The following is a 15,145-nucleotide window of genomic DNA, read 5'->3' as shown; positions in this document are numbered from 1 at the left end:
AATTACCCTCAGATTAAGTGATATTGTTTACATCATTTGCTTAATAGACAAAGTTCGCTAAATGTTTTCATGAAAACCAACACATCTAAAATCAGCAATATCTTCTTTTTTCTTTAAAACCTACTGGTGATTTAATATTGAATAAGATATAATTTTAAAAGGATATAAGAGAAGAAATTGAATTTATACATAAAAATGTATAATTAAGATGATGGTGATAAGGTTGATTGTGCTTTTTATTAGTTCTTGCCATGACAGCGAAAGACCACCGGATGGCGCCATGATAGTTCCCATATTGTGCTAACAAGTCCCAATCGAAACAGGATGAACAGGATAAAGTGGGCAAACCAGTCCAAAAAGACACTGCTGTCTTGTGACCATCCTTCTATAGAGTGAGGCCAGATTAAAAACACAAAAAGCAAGAAGAAGACGATGATGAAATAATTTACAAAAGCATTCAGGAATAAGAAGTCCATTTGAATCCAGGACAAATATATAGTTTTATTATTATTAATCCCACAAATGGCTGACAGGAATAATGCCCCTATATCAGAAAACATAGCATTTTCTTTCAACCACATCCAAATGTTAAAAAAAGAAATTGTTATCTCTTTGGCTTTTACTCCTCTTTTTCAACCAAGAAAATATTTAAAATCTAGTATAACATCGTTAATTCTCAGAAAATATAGTTTTAAAAAAGGATTCTTTATCAATCTGGCCACAAAGTCATGTATTATTTTCAAAATATTCTTTATTATAAGTACCCTTTGATTCAGTATAGGTGCAGACATTCTTTTTCCTTCATGGGATGGGGGTAGTTCTATTGTGAAGATAGAAAATAAAATGGTAACATATCGCCTCTTAAAACATAAGTGCCCACATTTGTTTAGTGTCATCAAGCATCATTGCATTCTTTACATTTGTTTCATTTAAAAGGTGCTACGAGGAACTTTTAAATATTTCTTAAACTAATTTTTCCTCTGATGATCACAAAAGACATGTAACAGAAAACGAGACCATCAGTGCAAACAATGCTATTTTTATATATTTTTTCTTAATGCCTTTGTCATGGGTCCCTCGCCCTGGAACTAAAGCAGGCATAGTAAAAACAATACCATTTTTGTCCAAAGGGGGTGCTAGAATTAAGACAAACTGAAAGTTCCTCAGAGCACCTTTATGGAGCACATTCAGAACAACACACTTTATTAAAGTCAGTGCAAAAAATAATATCCGAGTGTGCATTTCACAGCACTCCTGTTAAATGACAGAATATCCTCCTCAGTGTGTTCAGAATGTTAAGGCCGAGTGCTCGTACACACTAACTCACAGATAGGAGAATTATTAGGAGGAAAAACCTTTTCAAAAGTGTTCCAAAATTGTAAGCATATGTTACACTTTGGATGGGGAAATATCTTTACGTATAAAACAGTGTAATGTGTGTGCATATCACAAATAAACCCAAGAGTTATTCATTCTGTTTGGAGAAGATAACAGTGGAAGATCCTGCTCCACCAAAGTAACAGTAACACATCACTGATAAGGCTTCCAGTATTTTTTAATTGATTAGTTTGATAACTGCCGAATCCTGAGGCTCTGACCCTTTTTCCCCCACTTTGCCTGTTAAATAAACTCTCTCTTCACACACCAATTTGGACCAAAATCCCTCTCTAAGCAAATAAATTAATAATTACACATCACACACTCAATGTAACAAAATGGCATTAAATGTAGAAACCAACATCGTACTACATGCTGCTATATAAAAGGCAGCCGATTGTCTAACAGGCTTGTATCCACCTTCCCTTTAGTCTGTCACTATATATATATAAAACAATAGCTTTAGCTTTGGGTCTTCTGACATTCTCTCGAGCTTTCTTAACACTCCTACAGGTGACTGCTCCAAGTCATTTCAGTATTGACCATTTGATCTGCTCCTTGGCCGACTGCAGGACCTGGAAAACAGACGGAACAAAATAGTAGATGAAAAAGAATGTAGCATGACGTAATGAAGTCAAAACGGAAAATAAAATGTTGTATATATAAATAGCCTATATTGTTTACAGGTGATGTATTACCGTTAAAAGGGCCCTTCATATGCTTTGATGCAATATACCTATTGTTATTTTTTGCCATATATTAACCCGTTTGATTGTTTAAGTCTGTAACAGCCATTTTGATGGTAAAAAAAAACTCAATGTTTAGATTATCTGCAGTACTACTGTTTAGCCAATAGAGGCCAGACTGAGCAAATGTTCAGACTCATCTCAACAGTGAGGTTGATGTTCCTCTTTCGAACAGCAGGGGGCACATGGAGATCAGTTAAAATCCACTGCTGTGTTAGTCTCCTGCATCAGCCCCATACAGTAATGATCCAATGAGATCCAATGAGATACGATAGGAAAACACTCACAAAAAAGCAATTTTTCTGCATTCTGAATATTGCTTTTGATACTTTAGTTACATCTTGCTGATAGTACTTGCACACTTACTTACCATTTAATAATTTAACTGCGTGGCTGAACTTTTTTTTCTACAATTTTCATTTTGATGATAAAAAAAGTGTAATAAACAACTGCAGTAATTTCTATTTAAACCTTTTCAGAACTTGCAAAGTAATGCAGAAGCATGATTTCACCACTAGAGGTTAGAGTGAGCACATGCTGAAGCAGTAAAAACAGGCTTAGGAACTTTGACTTGATATTAGAATATTAGATATTAGAAAGTGTTGTAGGGCAGGTGTGAGGTTAGTAAAGACTTACGTTAGTGGTGAGAGCCAGTTTCTCTGTTATGTGCTGTTAGGATTAAAGCAACAGATAAAGAAAAGCTTAGAGCATGAGCACACACACACACACACACACACACACACACATGCTAACACACACACACACACACACACACACACACACACACACACACTGAATGAGTGGAATAAAATGCTCCAGGACCAATTCTGGCCTAGTAACTGAATGAAACAGAACATTTCATGGCTGGTGAGCTCTCTGATCCAGCCTACAACCTTTTAGATCATGTTAATCCAACTATCCATTTGTCCATCAATCCACTTATCCACTGTGGAACCTATTAGTGCTGCCACAAGGCTTATTAGGAGATGAAGCCACGTTAGCTGTTAGCTTAGCATAGCGCTGTGAGCTAAAGGGTTAGTGTTACTTAAGAGACTGCCAATCATTGTGTCAGGAGAACCGTGGGCTCTGTGCCGCTCTGTGCCATTCATGCACTGCACTCTGATAAATGGTTAGGGTTAGGTTTATTGAGGCAGCTGTAACGCATACATGTTAATAACACGATAAGAGATGAGATCAAATATGGAGCCACAACATTTGTCATCATGCGTGTTTATATACGTACTATTGACCAGATGCCTTTAGATGCATTCCGTTTGTTCCATTTTGTACTCTGAGCATTGATGTACAACTAAAGACATCCTCCGTTCTGTTTAAGCCCAGATATACAGGGTTTAAATTAATACTCCAAGAATGATTGGCGAAACACGTTTATTTGCTTTCTTGCCAAGGAGCATGTTGTTTCGTACATACAGTACAATTAGAGGCACAGATGAATAATAAACTCAAACTACAACTTTAATCCTTCAATTCAATCCATTGCATTTTCTATTTATCCGTTAGGAATTTTTTTTGTGTATTAATTTAAAAAGAAAATGTATCGTCAAAAAACAACTAAACTAAAACGTTTGGCTGAGTTGGAGGATTTCTTTGACATGGATACCCAGCTATAGACATGCATGTGTGTGGTTACCTGGGCAACGCTCTGTTCAGATAATGAGTTTTCATCCGTCTGCAAGACAAAAAGACATCAGGACAAGAGATAAATCACACAGTCTAGCAGAATACTTGATGCACACACTGTAACAGACACCATTCCATCTGCACAAACACTATTTCACACTGTAGATCAGTGACCTGTCCGAGGTGGGGGACAGAAAAGACTGAACTTTTCCCAAGCGTTTCCGCGGGTATGCGATAAGGTGTGGGGGGTTAATAACAGAGGTGGAAAAAGTTAAACGTTGTGTTGCCCGAGATACATGGTTCAAGTGAAAAATAAATTGTTCGATATCAAAGCAAAAAAATAAATAAAAAAAATCCCCAATTGATTTTCCAATTATTCAAATCAATCAATCAATAGATATGATTGGTAGTATGGAATGATTGACAGTCATCTTACCCTGTAGTTGACCTTTTGTAGAACCTGCTGGGGGTCACTCTCCAGAATTACCCTGGTAACAGGAGAAAACAATCAATCAAGAGTGAGTACAGCACAAGCAAGGCTGGGAGTATTTCTGGGATTCTTTACTCGACTTAGCAAATATTATGAAAAAAATAATAACAGATAAAACAACACTAAACATAATTGTCAGCTTATATCTTAAAGATGTAGAAGTATCCCATTGACATTGACCTTTGCTTCTAATTAGTGGTAAATATTATGTCTCTTACCCTCCATCAATGATTTCATCCACAACCAAGAACACTCCATCCATGTTGTCCAGTAAACTTCTCCGCTCCAAATTTTTCCTTCAAAATAAACACAACAGTTAGCCACATAATACTCGAGATCCCCCTGAATGGTTTACTAATAGATGCGCCGACTTTTCATGCCGTGTCTGCAGTATTACAATTCAAAGAAATAACACACTGAGCATGCTCTATGGGCCCCACAACCAGGAAGTAACCGCTTCAAATTGAAGCTCTCCATAGAACTAAATGGGACCAAACGCCATTTTTTCAATTCAGTGTCCTTCTAATAATTGGTCCATGGATTGTACAAGTTACCTCAAATTGCGGTTTGACCCACAATGTACTGAGGGCATCGCAAGCTTTACGTCAATTGACAAAGACGGATTGTCACTCCAGCAACTTAACAAGAGCTGACAGACTGCCATTTTTTCATCTGGCAGTGTTCTGGACAGATTTTTTTTTTAAATTTCCCTATTAGGGCCTTTTTGCTTGTTGAGTTTTATGTTGCTAAATATACTTGATGTCTATATGTTAATTCATAAATGCTTTCAACTGTTATGTCCTGTAAGGCATTTTGTGAAAAGTACCTGAGTATCTGACTGAGGGACTCGAACAGGCAGCCCAGCACCGACATCAGCATCAGCTAGAGAGAACAAACAACAGGGAGAGGAAAGCAACAGGTGCATTCATCAGCTCAGCAATATTCAAGAATCAAACGCAGAAAGTGACACACACATTTAAGATATTGCTTGTTCAAACAGCAACAGTAACATTAGCATTTGTGATTCTGCAAACACTGATATCTTCACTTTATAATAGTTGTTTCCTCTGAAATATGAGGGCATGACATCTTAGACAAACCTATTGCCCAGGTGCGAGACCAGAAAGCACCAAGTAAACTTAATAATATTTGATCCCATTTCATAAATCATACCTTCAACCATAATTCAAAAGAAATTAACCTTTAAGATATTATAAAAACCAAAAACCACTACATGGCTCAAACAGTATGCACTTCAAAAGATAAAAAAAAAACATGTTTTGTAAAAAATAAAAACAAAATCTTGTTTTCTCAGAAAAAAAAGCTAAATCCACCCTACCTCGTTTTCCTGAGCACTTCCCACGACGTAGAAGAAGAGATCTATGCTGCTCTTGTAGACGATGGTCATCCCCTCCACGAAAGCTATCTCATCTACACAGACAAGGGGACAGAGAAAAACACCTCTCTTTGATTCATACCAATGCCTCTATTCAGTTTAACTTAGAACAGCCTATACAAAATGACAGATTTATGGCCGGCTTCATTCTATCATGTGAGGCTAGATGAAAAAAAAGGATGAAAGGTGGCAGAGCAAATGATGAAAAGGATAAAGAAAAGGATCGGGGTAAGAAATGAGAAAGAGAGGAAGCAACGGAAGGGGAGCAGATGGGCTGAGGGAAGGAGTGAGAGAAGAAAAAGCTATGTGTGAAAGGAAAGAAGGGAATGACGGAAAAGGAGAAAGAGAAAGTGAATAGAAGAATGTGGAGGGAGAGAGAAACAGAGAGATGGAAGTAGAGAAGAGCAGTGGACAAAGGGAGAATGACCTGGGAGAAAGAAGAGGAGAAAAGATGGAATGAAGGAGGAGCCTGGAACAAAAAAAAGAGGAATACACTGGCTGGCTGATAAGGAGGCCGGGGGGCGGGGGCTCAGGTGTCAGCTGGAAGAAACCCCCCAAAAATTAAACTTGTCCTTCAATTCCACACACACCATCAATGACACCTTCATGTTCACTCTGAACGGCCAACAAAAAAGTGTACTGATGGTTTAAAACTGAATAGAAGATCAAACATGTTGCTATGTTCATGGTCATAGTGGAAACCAGCTTAATGTAAAAAGTGCTTGAGGCCAAGATGGCTACTACCGAACAGTGTGTGTACTAGATGACACTGGAGATGTGTTTGAGTGTTCTTCAGCACAATACACAGGGAGGGACACACCAGATAATCCAAGAGGAACTCACTGTCTGCTTTGTGCGTCTTGTTGAAAACGTTCCTCTCAAAGTTGTGCTGCTCCTTCATGAGGGGGTAAAGCTCCCGGTCATAGTACTGAAACACACACATGAGACATGGTTAAGGGTTCTATCCCCTTTGGGGCTATTCCTACCAAACATGGAAGAAGGTATGGCACAGTGAGGATTTAGAGACGGAGATTTTTTTTCTTATTTGTCAGTCAGTGTGCATTACAATAAAACAGGTTAAAAGCAAAACAGTGATGTAATCATGCCAGGCCAGTAGGTGGCGATAATGTGTCATCTCAATCACCATAGAAGAGAGTTGTTAGCATACGCATTGAGCGTTGTCTTGAGCGAGCTGTAAAACGAAACTGGATATGGAAAAGCAAAAAACCAATTCGGTCTCATATGTTTGTGTGTACCAATTCTCCCCCTCTAGGCATAGTAATGCTGCAGTAGAGCTAGGTCGCCTAGGAAACAATTAAGCTCCCTGTCTAGACCGTGAGTGTCTTTTTAATTACTCGCTTAACAGGAACGCTCTATGCAGCCGTCACTCACTAGGTGTGGCTTGTGCCTCATTTGCATTTATTAAAAGCTACGTTGTCAGTGATCTAAAACTCTGTTTTCCACTGTTTTCATGTAGACTGAAGGCCAAATATCCATCTATCTATATACGGACAGGTAGTGGATCATGAGGATATTTTTACTGATTAAGATAGAAGTGATTTTGACAACAAGCATTCTCCAGAATCGTCGACTCCACATTAATCGAGTTTAAAAAATGCAAGATCCCCTGTAAGGGTCCTTCAGCCCTACCTTTGACAGGAGTCTGTTGCCATCGTTGTCAAGGATGAAAACAGCTTTCACTGTGTAGAGCGAAGGTTCCTGCAATAATAAACAGAAAGATCATGTTAAATATTTCAGCTTGGCTGAGTCTCCTCAGGGCAACATCTAGGAGAGGCCAAGCCGTCAAAGCCATGCCTCCCACACCTGTCCATTGACTTGAATCTACCTTTACTGTAAATACAGCCAGCCTTTCCAGCAACAACCTGCAGTATTTACTTTGCCCACACATGAGCTCCCCAGTCCAATCAGTTTCTATGCTCAGTCACATGTTGTTTGTTTGACCTAAAACGAGCATTGTCCATTCTCCTGCTGCACACACTGAGAAGACAACTTTGCTGACATTTGAGCAATATGGACATTTGATTGAGAAAACAGACGTCTTTTTCGAGTCGTTACTGAGACACAAATGTCAATGAATGTCAAAACATAATTCTATCTTGGACTAATTTTGGATCAACTTCTTTACAACTATTTTTGAGCTAAATAAAGGCCAGGGCGGGCCGATCAGATTTAACAAAAAAAAAAATCCACGGACGGATGTCTGGTGCTTGGAGGAGTCACTCATCCTTTTCATCCATCCGTTTGCCCTTGCGAAGAGTTTTAGAGCCGGGACAAAGTTCTGTTATGCACTGACTAGCATAGATTCACAGTCGAAGTGTATCACAGAACTTAGACCAGAAACTTACAAAATCCACTTGCAAATAATCCTTAATTCAGAAGATCAGATCAAATCATAAGAACCTATAACATTTAAAAAATATACTTGGGGCGTATAGTTGAACTCTCCTGTACATATCGCATTGGGAAACAACATTTCGATCAAGTGTTGTGTCAGGTATATCCTCATATAATATAATGTTAATGGTAAATGGTTTGTATAATAGCATGCTAGCAGCTGGCAGGTTTACATCTACGGTCAAGCTAAGTTCCAAACAGCTGGTGCAACCGGCTGCTGCTCCCTGGCTCTGCCCTGTCCTGAGGGGAGAGGCTCTTTACATAGCATGATGGATGGTTATGGACAACGTATCACTAACATGACTCAGGGCTTTGTGATCAAAAGGTTAAGGGTAATTATATAAAGAAAGAAAGCAAAATAAATAAATGTTACCTTATTTAAACAAACATCCAATAATTTGGAATGACTGCGCAAATGATAGGGGATTGTCCACTGTTTTGCGTAGCCTACTGTTTGCATTCTCTGTTAAATAACATAGTGTATTAAGAATTGATCTTGAATGAGTCTTATGTAATAAATAATACATGTCCATCAACAAAATCAGTCTCAATTCAAGTTTAAATGTCAAATGTGAGTGTAAGAGAATACTGACTCAATGAACCAGCATGACAACTTAATGCCTTGAATGTAATAAAAGGGCTGTTTGGTTTATTGTAATGACTTTCTCTTGTGTGTGCATGTGCAGAAGTAGGTCATGGATTCAGACAAAACCAGAGCACCAATTTAGATGTCTGGAGAGGGCTAGCATTTAAAGAAAATTAGGACTTGGCAGTTGTCTTGAGATGTTTTTACCACATTATGGACACGATACATGACATTTAAACTTTGCTTAAACAGTGGCCATTTAATTATTAATTTTTTTTAAGAGACTAGAGCTAACTCAAAGACTTAACGCAAATGAAAGTCGAACTTTGGCACGTATGGTTTAATGCAAGAAGGAATAAGGGCATTCTGCACGTTACAGCAAGAGCATTTTTCTTTCAGGGCAAATTGAGCAAGATAAATGTATAAAAGGAATAGTTTGACATTGGCTTTCTTTCCAACAGATGTGTACAATGTGACACTAGCGGAAATGTTTTCGTGTCTGATGAAGATTTAAGACTGATCCAAACCCTTTACAGCAACAAGACACATGTTGTGGATTCCTCTAGTGTAGCTGATTAAAAAAAAAAGAACAATAAGAGAAAAGAATCACGACTGATCACAAAATTTCCATAGTTAATTGCAGTTACACTTTAAAAAAAATTAGCTTATTTCAATACTTTATTTGTCATTTTTATGTATGTCACCCATACATGAAAATAGTGTAAGTTTTATTTTCAAGTAACAATATAACTTTTCCGAAGTTTTGCTAGAATCAGCTAACGTTAGCAGCCATAAGCTACTGGTCATACCAGACCAAGTAGACTAAGGCAGAAGCCCTAAATGTATTGAATTCACCATTGGTGCAGTTATATAGCTGTCATTATATTCAACTTTTAATTTCAGAGAGGACAAATGTGTAACTTCTTCAAAGTTTACCAGTGTATTCATGATGCAGATGCAGTAGTATACCCACTATTGGATTATTGTTATTCATATGTATTTTACTGTAATAGAGGGCTGAGGTGCAACTGATTTGAAGTGGAGGAAAATTCTAAAACTATTTTTTTAAAGTGTCAAAGCACAGCCCGGTATAGTGTTACAATGTATGACGATGCCTATTAAATTGTTTGATTGTTGTTATTAATGCACTAAGTTGAATTGGAATGTTGTTGGTCGAGTTGGATCTCCTGAAATGTATCAGATTCTTAGTAGCATCAAGGACAACGGACCCAAATATAGAGGGTTACTTACATACCATGCCAATACAAAAAACACCATAGCCATCAGTTGGCTAGTTTAATGTGCGTTGTGTAGTGTATGTGAAATACTACAAAGCAAAGTAATGACTAACTAACAGGTGTCTTGGAGTAAAACATAGGCTAGAGTATGTCCCTCTGTGGAAGGGTAGAAGTAACAGCAATGCAAGTAGGTAAATAACTGTGGGTAGAGTAATTGAGTAAATCTACTTAATTACTTTTTCCAGCACTGAAAGAGAAAATAAGAAAGGAAAATACAGAGACATTAAACTGCCATTTGCAAATGGGAGAAAGGATATTAAGAAGTGTTGGGGGTGGGGGTGAGAGTGGTGAATAAATGGTGTGCAAGGCAAACCAGGAGAGAGAGAGAGAGAGAGAGAGAGAGAGAGAGAGAGAGAGAGAGAGAGAGAGAGAGAGAGAGAGAGAGAGAGAGAGAGAGAGAGAGAGAGAGAGAGAGAGAGAGAGAGAGAGAGAGAGAGAGAGAGAGAGAGAGAGAGAGAGAGAGAGAGAGAGAGAAAGCAGTGGACGTGGCACCTACTCTGCTCTACACGTCAACCGATCTATGCACACATGCCCAACACACGCAGACATTTAAACATTTTAGACGCACACAAACCCGCTTCGACTCCAGCGCACTCTCTCCCACACAGTCAGCCCCTCTCCTATAAGGTTTGCCCCAGACAGATAAGCTCGTGTCTCTCTGAAATGATCCGTTCCCTGCAGACTGAAGCTTATTACACTGTGTGCAGTAGGCTAGTGTCTACCGTCCTGTTGCGCTCTGCGCCGTGTGGACTCCCGAGTGGATCCATGGGTCAGAGCTGCGGCTCAGGAAGGCCATTGTAATGGAGTTAACTTAACACGCTCACAAGTTATCACTAACACCGTCACGGTCACAGCACATACACTATGTCCTCTCTGTACACGCATGCAGAAGAACAGTGAGACAGTGCGCTGTGAGCAGGCCTGCGCCTCCACAGCCACACAACATGACGGCCACAGTCAGGACCACACTCGCGTTCATTAAGTTAACAAGAAATAAAGCCTGTGTCAGAATAATGAACATTTAGTAGCATATATGCTTCCCCCCCCCCACCCCTCACTCTCTAGTCATATCTTTCCACTGTTGCCCACCACCGAAACTGTCATAATGCAACAAATGTACCGCATGATAATCCAAACAGTAGGAAAACAGTCCCTAAACAGCCGAGCGTCTCTCCCCCCTTCACCCCGGACTAAAAGGCGTCTGTCCCCCGGCTCACCAGAAACGAGGAGTCCATCGCAGCTCCGTGCTCGCTCCGCTCGGTGTGTTGACGTGGACAGCGCTGAGCTGTCACACCGACAGATCGCTCTTTTCTTTTTTTCTTTTGGAGCCGCCGGGCGCGCTCCCGCAGCAGTCCGGATAGAAGCGCAGGAGCAAAAAGCGCGCTCCTGGCAACCGCACTCTGGCCATTCACAATAAAAGTCTATGATTAGTCACTTAAAGTAGGGCACTTTAAACAGCAATGCCCTAAACTGGACCAGAACAATAACTGTTCTTGGACCAGGGGAACATACAAATCTTTCGAGGGCACGCAAACGAGGCCTATTACAAAAGAAAACTCCATTTCCCAATGATAGACTATAGGCATAACAGGATAACTCCAAAGGCAAAAAGCAGAAATGCTCCATTCAATATGAATATAAATGCAGTAAAGTAGACTATACACACAAATTACTTTGAGTATTATTATGAGATAATGTAGGCCTATTAATAGCCTGCCTACTATATTTCATGTTCCCTCATTCCCTCTCGGGACCGAGAGCGCATTCTCGATGCTCGCGCACGCTCCTCGTCTGAAACTGAGCGAGGGAGACACACACCCCCTTTGCGTCCGCTGCACTTCGGGAAACCGAGTTTATTTCGTTTGGGAAAGATGGCGGGCGTGCAGCCGCCACCCCTCCGCAGCCTGGATGACTTCCTCCTGAGCTCGGCCCGCTTCGCCGTGCCTGATGTGCGGGACCTGGACCGCTGGAACAACCGCATCATCAACAACCTGCTCTACTACCAGAGCAACTACTTCCTGTCTGCGCTAGGCCTCCTGCTTGCAGTGGGGTACGTGTCGCTATTCTGACGTGCCCTCCCCCTTCTCTTTCTCTGTTTTTTTCTCTCTCTCTCTGTTTCTCTCTCCCTCTCCCTCCATCTCTCCCTTTCTCTCTCTCTTTCCCTCTCTATATCTCTATGTCTCTCCCTCTCTCTCAGTGTAGCTTACACACTTTACGCACAGTAAACACTGTGAACGTGTTTGATTCTTCTGCTTTCCAGTGTGTGACTTGTTGCTACCAGCAGCTCCACCATGGCTCACACTCAGTTTGAATGAAGTAAAGAAGATGAGATTCAGTGTAATGATGAGTGCTGTCTCCTCCACAGCTCTCTCTCCTCTGTCCCTGATCAGACCGTGATAGCAGGGTTTTTGCACACATCACCTTAAGTTTCCTCCTGCACTTAAGGTTTAATTTCTCCTTAGTTAAGGGTCTGACTGTAGAGAGTTGCACAGAATCGCTTAAGGTGCTTCGTGCAACAGGTCTTATAGTCTGTTACCATGGAGACAGGCAGCAACAATAGCCATCATTAATCTCAGTGTGACTGGGAGGCCAGGTCAGATATCTGAGGAAGTGGAGCAGTCAGACACATTGTATCTTTCCAATATCTAAGATGACACTTTGGGATTGCTCCAGAAAGCGAGCTGAAGAGTAAAAAAAGTTGAACATCCTCTTTCAGTTTGATGGCAGAAACGGTAAGTTTATCGATGTGCTAACAGGAAATTAACTGCCATTATTGAATATTTTTCTGATTGTCTTCTCCCATGGAACGACCTAAACTGTCTCCACAAACACTCCCTGCTAATAGGCTTGGGTCGGTTTCCAGTATTACCGGTCACAGGCTTGAACCAGTTTCATTTTCATCCATATCAACTAAACCGCCCTACAGTCACAGCCCAGTGAGATAGGGGGTTAGAGCATAACATTCTCTAAATCTTTTTCCGGGTGAGATATCTTATAAGAAAAATACAGAACATGGCCAGCAACCAGCCAACCACCTCTTCCACCCAAGCATTGCCCTTTAAAGCTGTACTTGTCCTCAGGTATTCCCTACCTTCCCTGTGTGTCAGTGAATGCCTCTTCTCTTTCAGGTATGTCCAGCCCTGGCAGCTGTTGGTGGGGGCGATGGTGGTCAGCCTGTTGTTCCTGGCCTTTGTCTGGGCTGCTGAGAACCGAGCCCCCATTCGCCGCTTCCGCAGAAACCACCCGTCCATCGCTGTGTTGGCCATCCTATTGGCCAGCTACCTCTTCTTAACGGTGCTGGGAGGCGTGGCTGTGTTTCTCTTTGGGATAGCCTTCCCTATACTGAGTGAGACAGGAACACACACGCACACACACACATGCTAGCCCACCAATACATGAGACTAAGTTTGCCCCCTTGCCTAAAGACACTATTTAAGGGCACCAGCCCAGCTAGCATATAAGATTGGTCAGAAGATTCTCTTCACCAAACTGGAATCTACTTTATATTTCAGACTACAAGTCCTTTCAAACATGTCTCAAAAACTCAAGACCCATGTCTCATATTTCCTTACTTCCCTTAAGTTGTTATTGTCCAGCCATACAGACAGCTTTGGTTTCCATGTATTAAAGTCTTTTAGAGAGATCCATCTTATTATAGTTTTTAGCTGACTCACTATGCAGTTATTTCCATATTTTTATTCAAGAGCATGGTCTCTCACTTTGAGGGACGAGGGTCATGGTTTATTGACTTCACATCCCCCCTGTGTCTGTGTCTCCTTTCCCAGTGGTTCTGGTCCACGCGTCGGTGAGGCTGCGCAGCCTGAAGAACAAGCTGGAGAACAAACTGGAGAGCATCGGTCTGAAGAGGACGCCCATGGGTCTGCTGCTGGAGGCCCTGGGGCAGGAGCAGGAGGCTGGGTCCTGAGCAAGGCAGGGCAGGGGGGGGGGGGGGGTCTGCACAGGGACATGGGAGAAGATCTGCAGGGCTAAGTGAAGATTATAGGGGGGAAATGAAGTAGACAGAAAGAGTCGGGAAGAAAAGAGTTGCTCTGGTTTGATAATAAGAACTGATCTGAAGTAAGCAGTGAATGAAGATAGTCATTCTGTGGTCCAATAGAAATCATCATAAGGAACAATAGATGGAATCTGCTTTTTTCTTTCTTAAGCCAAACGTTGCACTTTAAGCACACACAGTATTTTCTTTCACTTAACTTGGACATGATATATATTTTTGTTTTGCACAATACACTGTGTGAGTGTGCAGTGTTGTAGCCACATGGCCATATTCACGTTCAGCCTCAACAGGAAAGAGTGGCAAAGTTGTGCACCCGTGATCACCTTGCACTCCGGATGTCTTAATGAGTTGTACTTGTAACCTTCCTACACACTTTTATCTAAACATTGATCTGTGTTACACATCAACACCTTTAAAAAAAAATAGTAAAGAGAATAATGTAATGCCATCCACACATCTCTCATGTGACATGCTAAAGCTGACTGACCTAATAAGTGAAACATTTAGTTACTCTAAACGTCTAAAAGTTTATTCTTGGAATATTCTGAGTAACAACTTTATAAGATATTGTATAACTCGCTTATCTTTTATCGTCATAACCTTTTACAGTATTCTTGAAATATAATTAATGTAACATTCTGTCCAAAGCATTTGATCAAGTTGCAGAGGCGGACGGCTTTTATTTGTATGTGTGCAATCCTGATTGTTAATCTATTTACAGAAGAGTGTTAGGGCGACGGGATCCAACTTTGCAGAAGTCTGGAACGGTTGAGTTTAATTTTCGACATTGTATTTTGTCTTATTAAAAAAAATGTATTACTACTTTATTTTGAAATAACTGTATTCTCTTAGTACATAATGAAACGAAATTGTGTCAAAATTGTGTCTCTTGTGCCCCTGATACTCTTCTGTTTGAATCATATTGTGGACTGTTTGTAATGGCCCTGCCTCACTAAACACAAGAAACACCCTTAGATCTGACAAGAAAGAAAGACATTTTGGCCTACTTTGAAAGTCATAATAAGCATTTGCTGAAGTTGCATATTTAACTCATTTTACAGGTGAAGACTCTAAATGTTCAGTGTTGCCTTCCATTCAGCTGAATGAAGTTTAATTCAACGACTATGTCTTTGCTTTGTTTATTACATTTATTTAAAACAGTATTTTGTAAATAAATAAAA

At 40.4% G+C, this 15,145-nt stretch overlaps 2 protein-coding genes across 3 annotated transcripts; one reads left to right on the top strand and one right to left on the bottom strand.

Annotated features, from left to right (window-relative positions):
- Window positions 1-464: 464 nt before the first annotated feature.
- Window positions 465-11,301, bottom strand: copz2 (COPI coat complex subunit zeta 2). Of its 2 annotated transcripts, XM_080044160.1 has the most exons (10): window positions 11,167-11,301; window positions 7,301-7,369; window positions 6,494-6,578; window positions 5,594-5,685; window positions 5,081-5,136; window positions 4,473-4,550; window positions 4,201-4,252; window positions 3,775-3,813; window positions 2,760-2,792; window positions 465-1,952 (listed from the first exon to the last, which is right to left on the bottom strand). In XM_080044160.1, exons 1-10 carry the CDS (start codon window positions 11,182-11,184, stop codon window positions 1,905-1,907), a joined length of 570 nt encoding a protein of 189 aa, XP_079900286.1. In that variant the 5' UTR covers window positions 11,185-11,301; the 3' UTR covers window positions 465-1,904. The 2 variants fall into 2 exon arrangements, with proteins under 2 accessions (XP_079900286.1, XP_079900287.1); XM_080044161.1 differs by lacking the exon at window positions 2,760-2,792.
- Window positions 11,302-11,820: 519 nt separating this feature from the next.
- On the top strand, window positions 11,821-15,145 carry praf2 (PRA1 domain family, member 2; the record flags this gene model as incomplete). The annotated part of the gene is made up of 3 exons (XM_080044381.1): window positions 11,821-11,999; window positions 13,078-13,295; window positions 13,735-15,145. 3 exons carry the CDS (start codon window positions 11,821-11,823, stop codon window positions 13,872-13,874), a joined length of 537 nt encoding a protein of 178 aa, XP_079900507.1. The 3' UTR covers window positions 13,875-15,145.

This window comes from Ammodytes marinus, assembly GCF_949987685.1.
Source record: "Ammodytes marinus genome assembly, chromosome: 16".
Taxonomy (NCBI): Eukaryota; Metazoa; Chordata; class Actinopteri; order Uranoscopiformes; family Ammodytidae; genus Ammodytes; species Ammodytes marinus.
The sequence above is the reverse complement of the archived record's forward strand: the minus strand, read 5'-3'. Positions and strand labels throughout refer to the sequence as shown.

Excerpts from the sequence above, each read along its gene's own strand:
- copz2 (XM_080044160.1), bottom strand. Across the intron at positions 5,137-5,593 it reads GAAGTGCTCAGGAAAACGAG|CTGATGCTGATGTCGGTGCT; the intron begins GTAGGGTGGATT and ends TGTTCTCTCTAG. Across the intron at positions 4,551-5,080 it reads TCCCTCAGTCAGATACTCAG|GAAAAATTTGGAGCGGAGAA; the intron begins GTACTTTTCACA and ends TTTATTTTGAAG.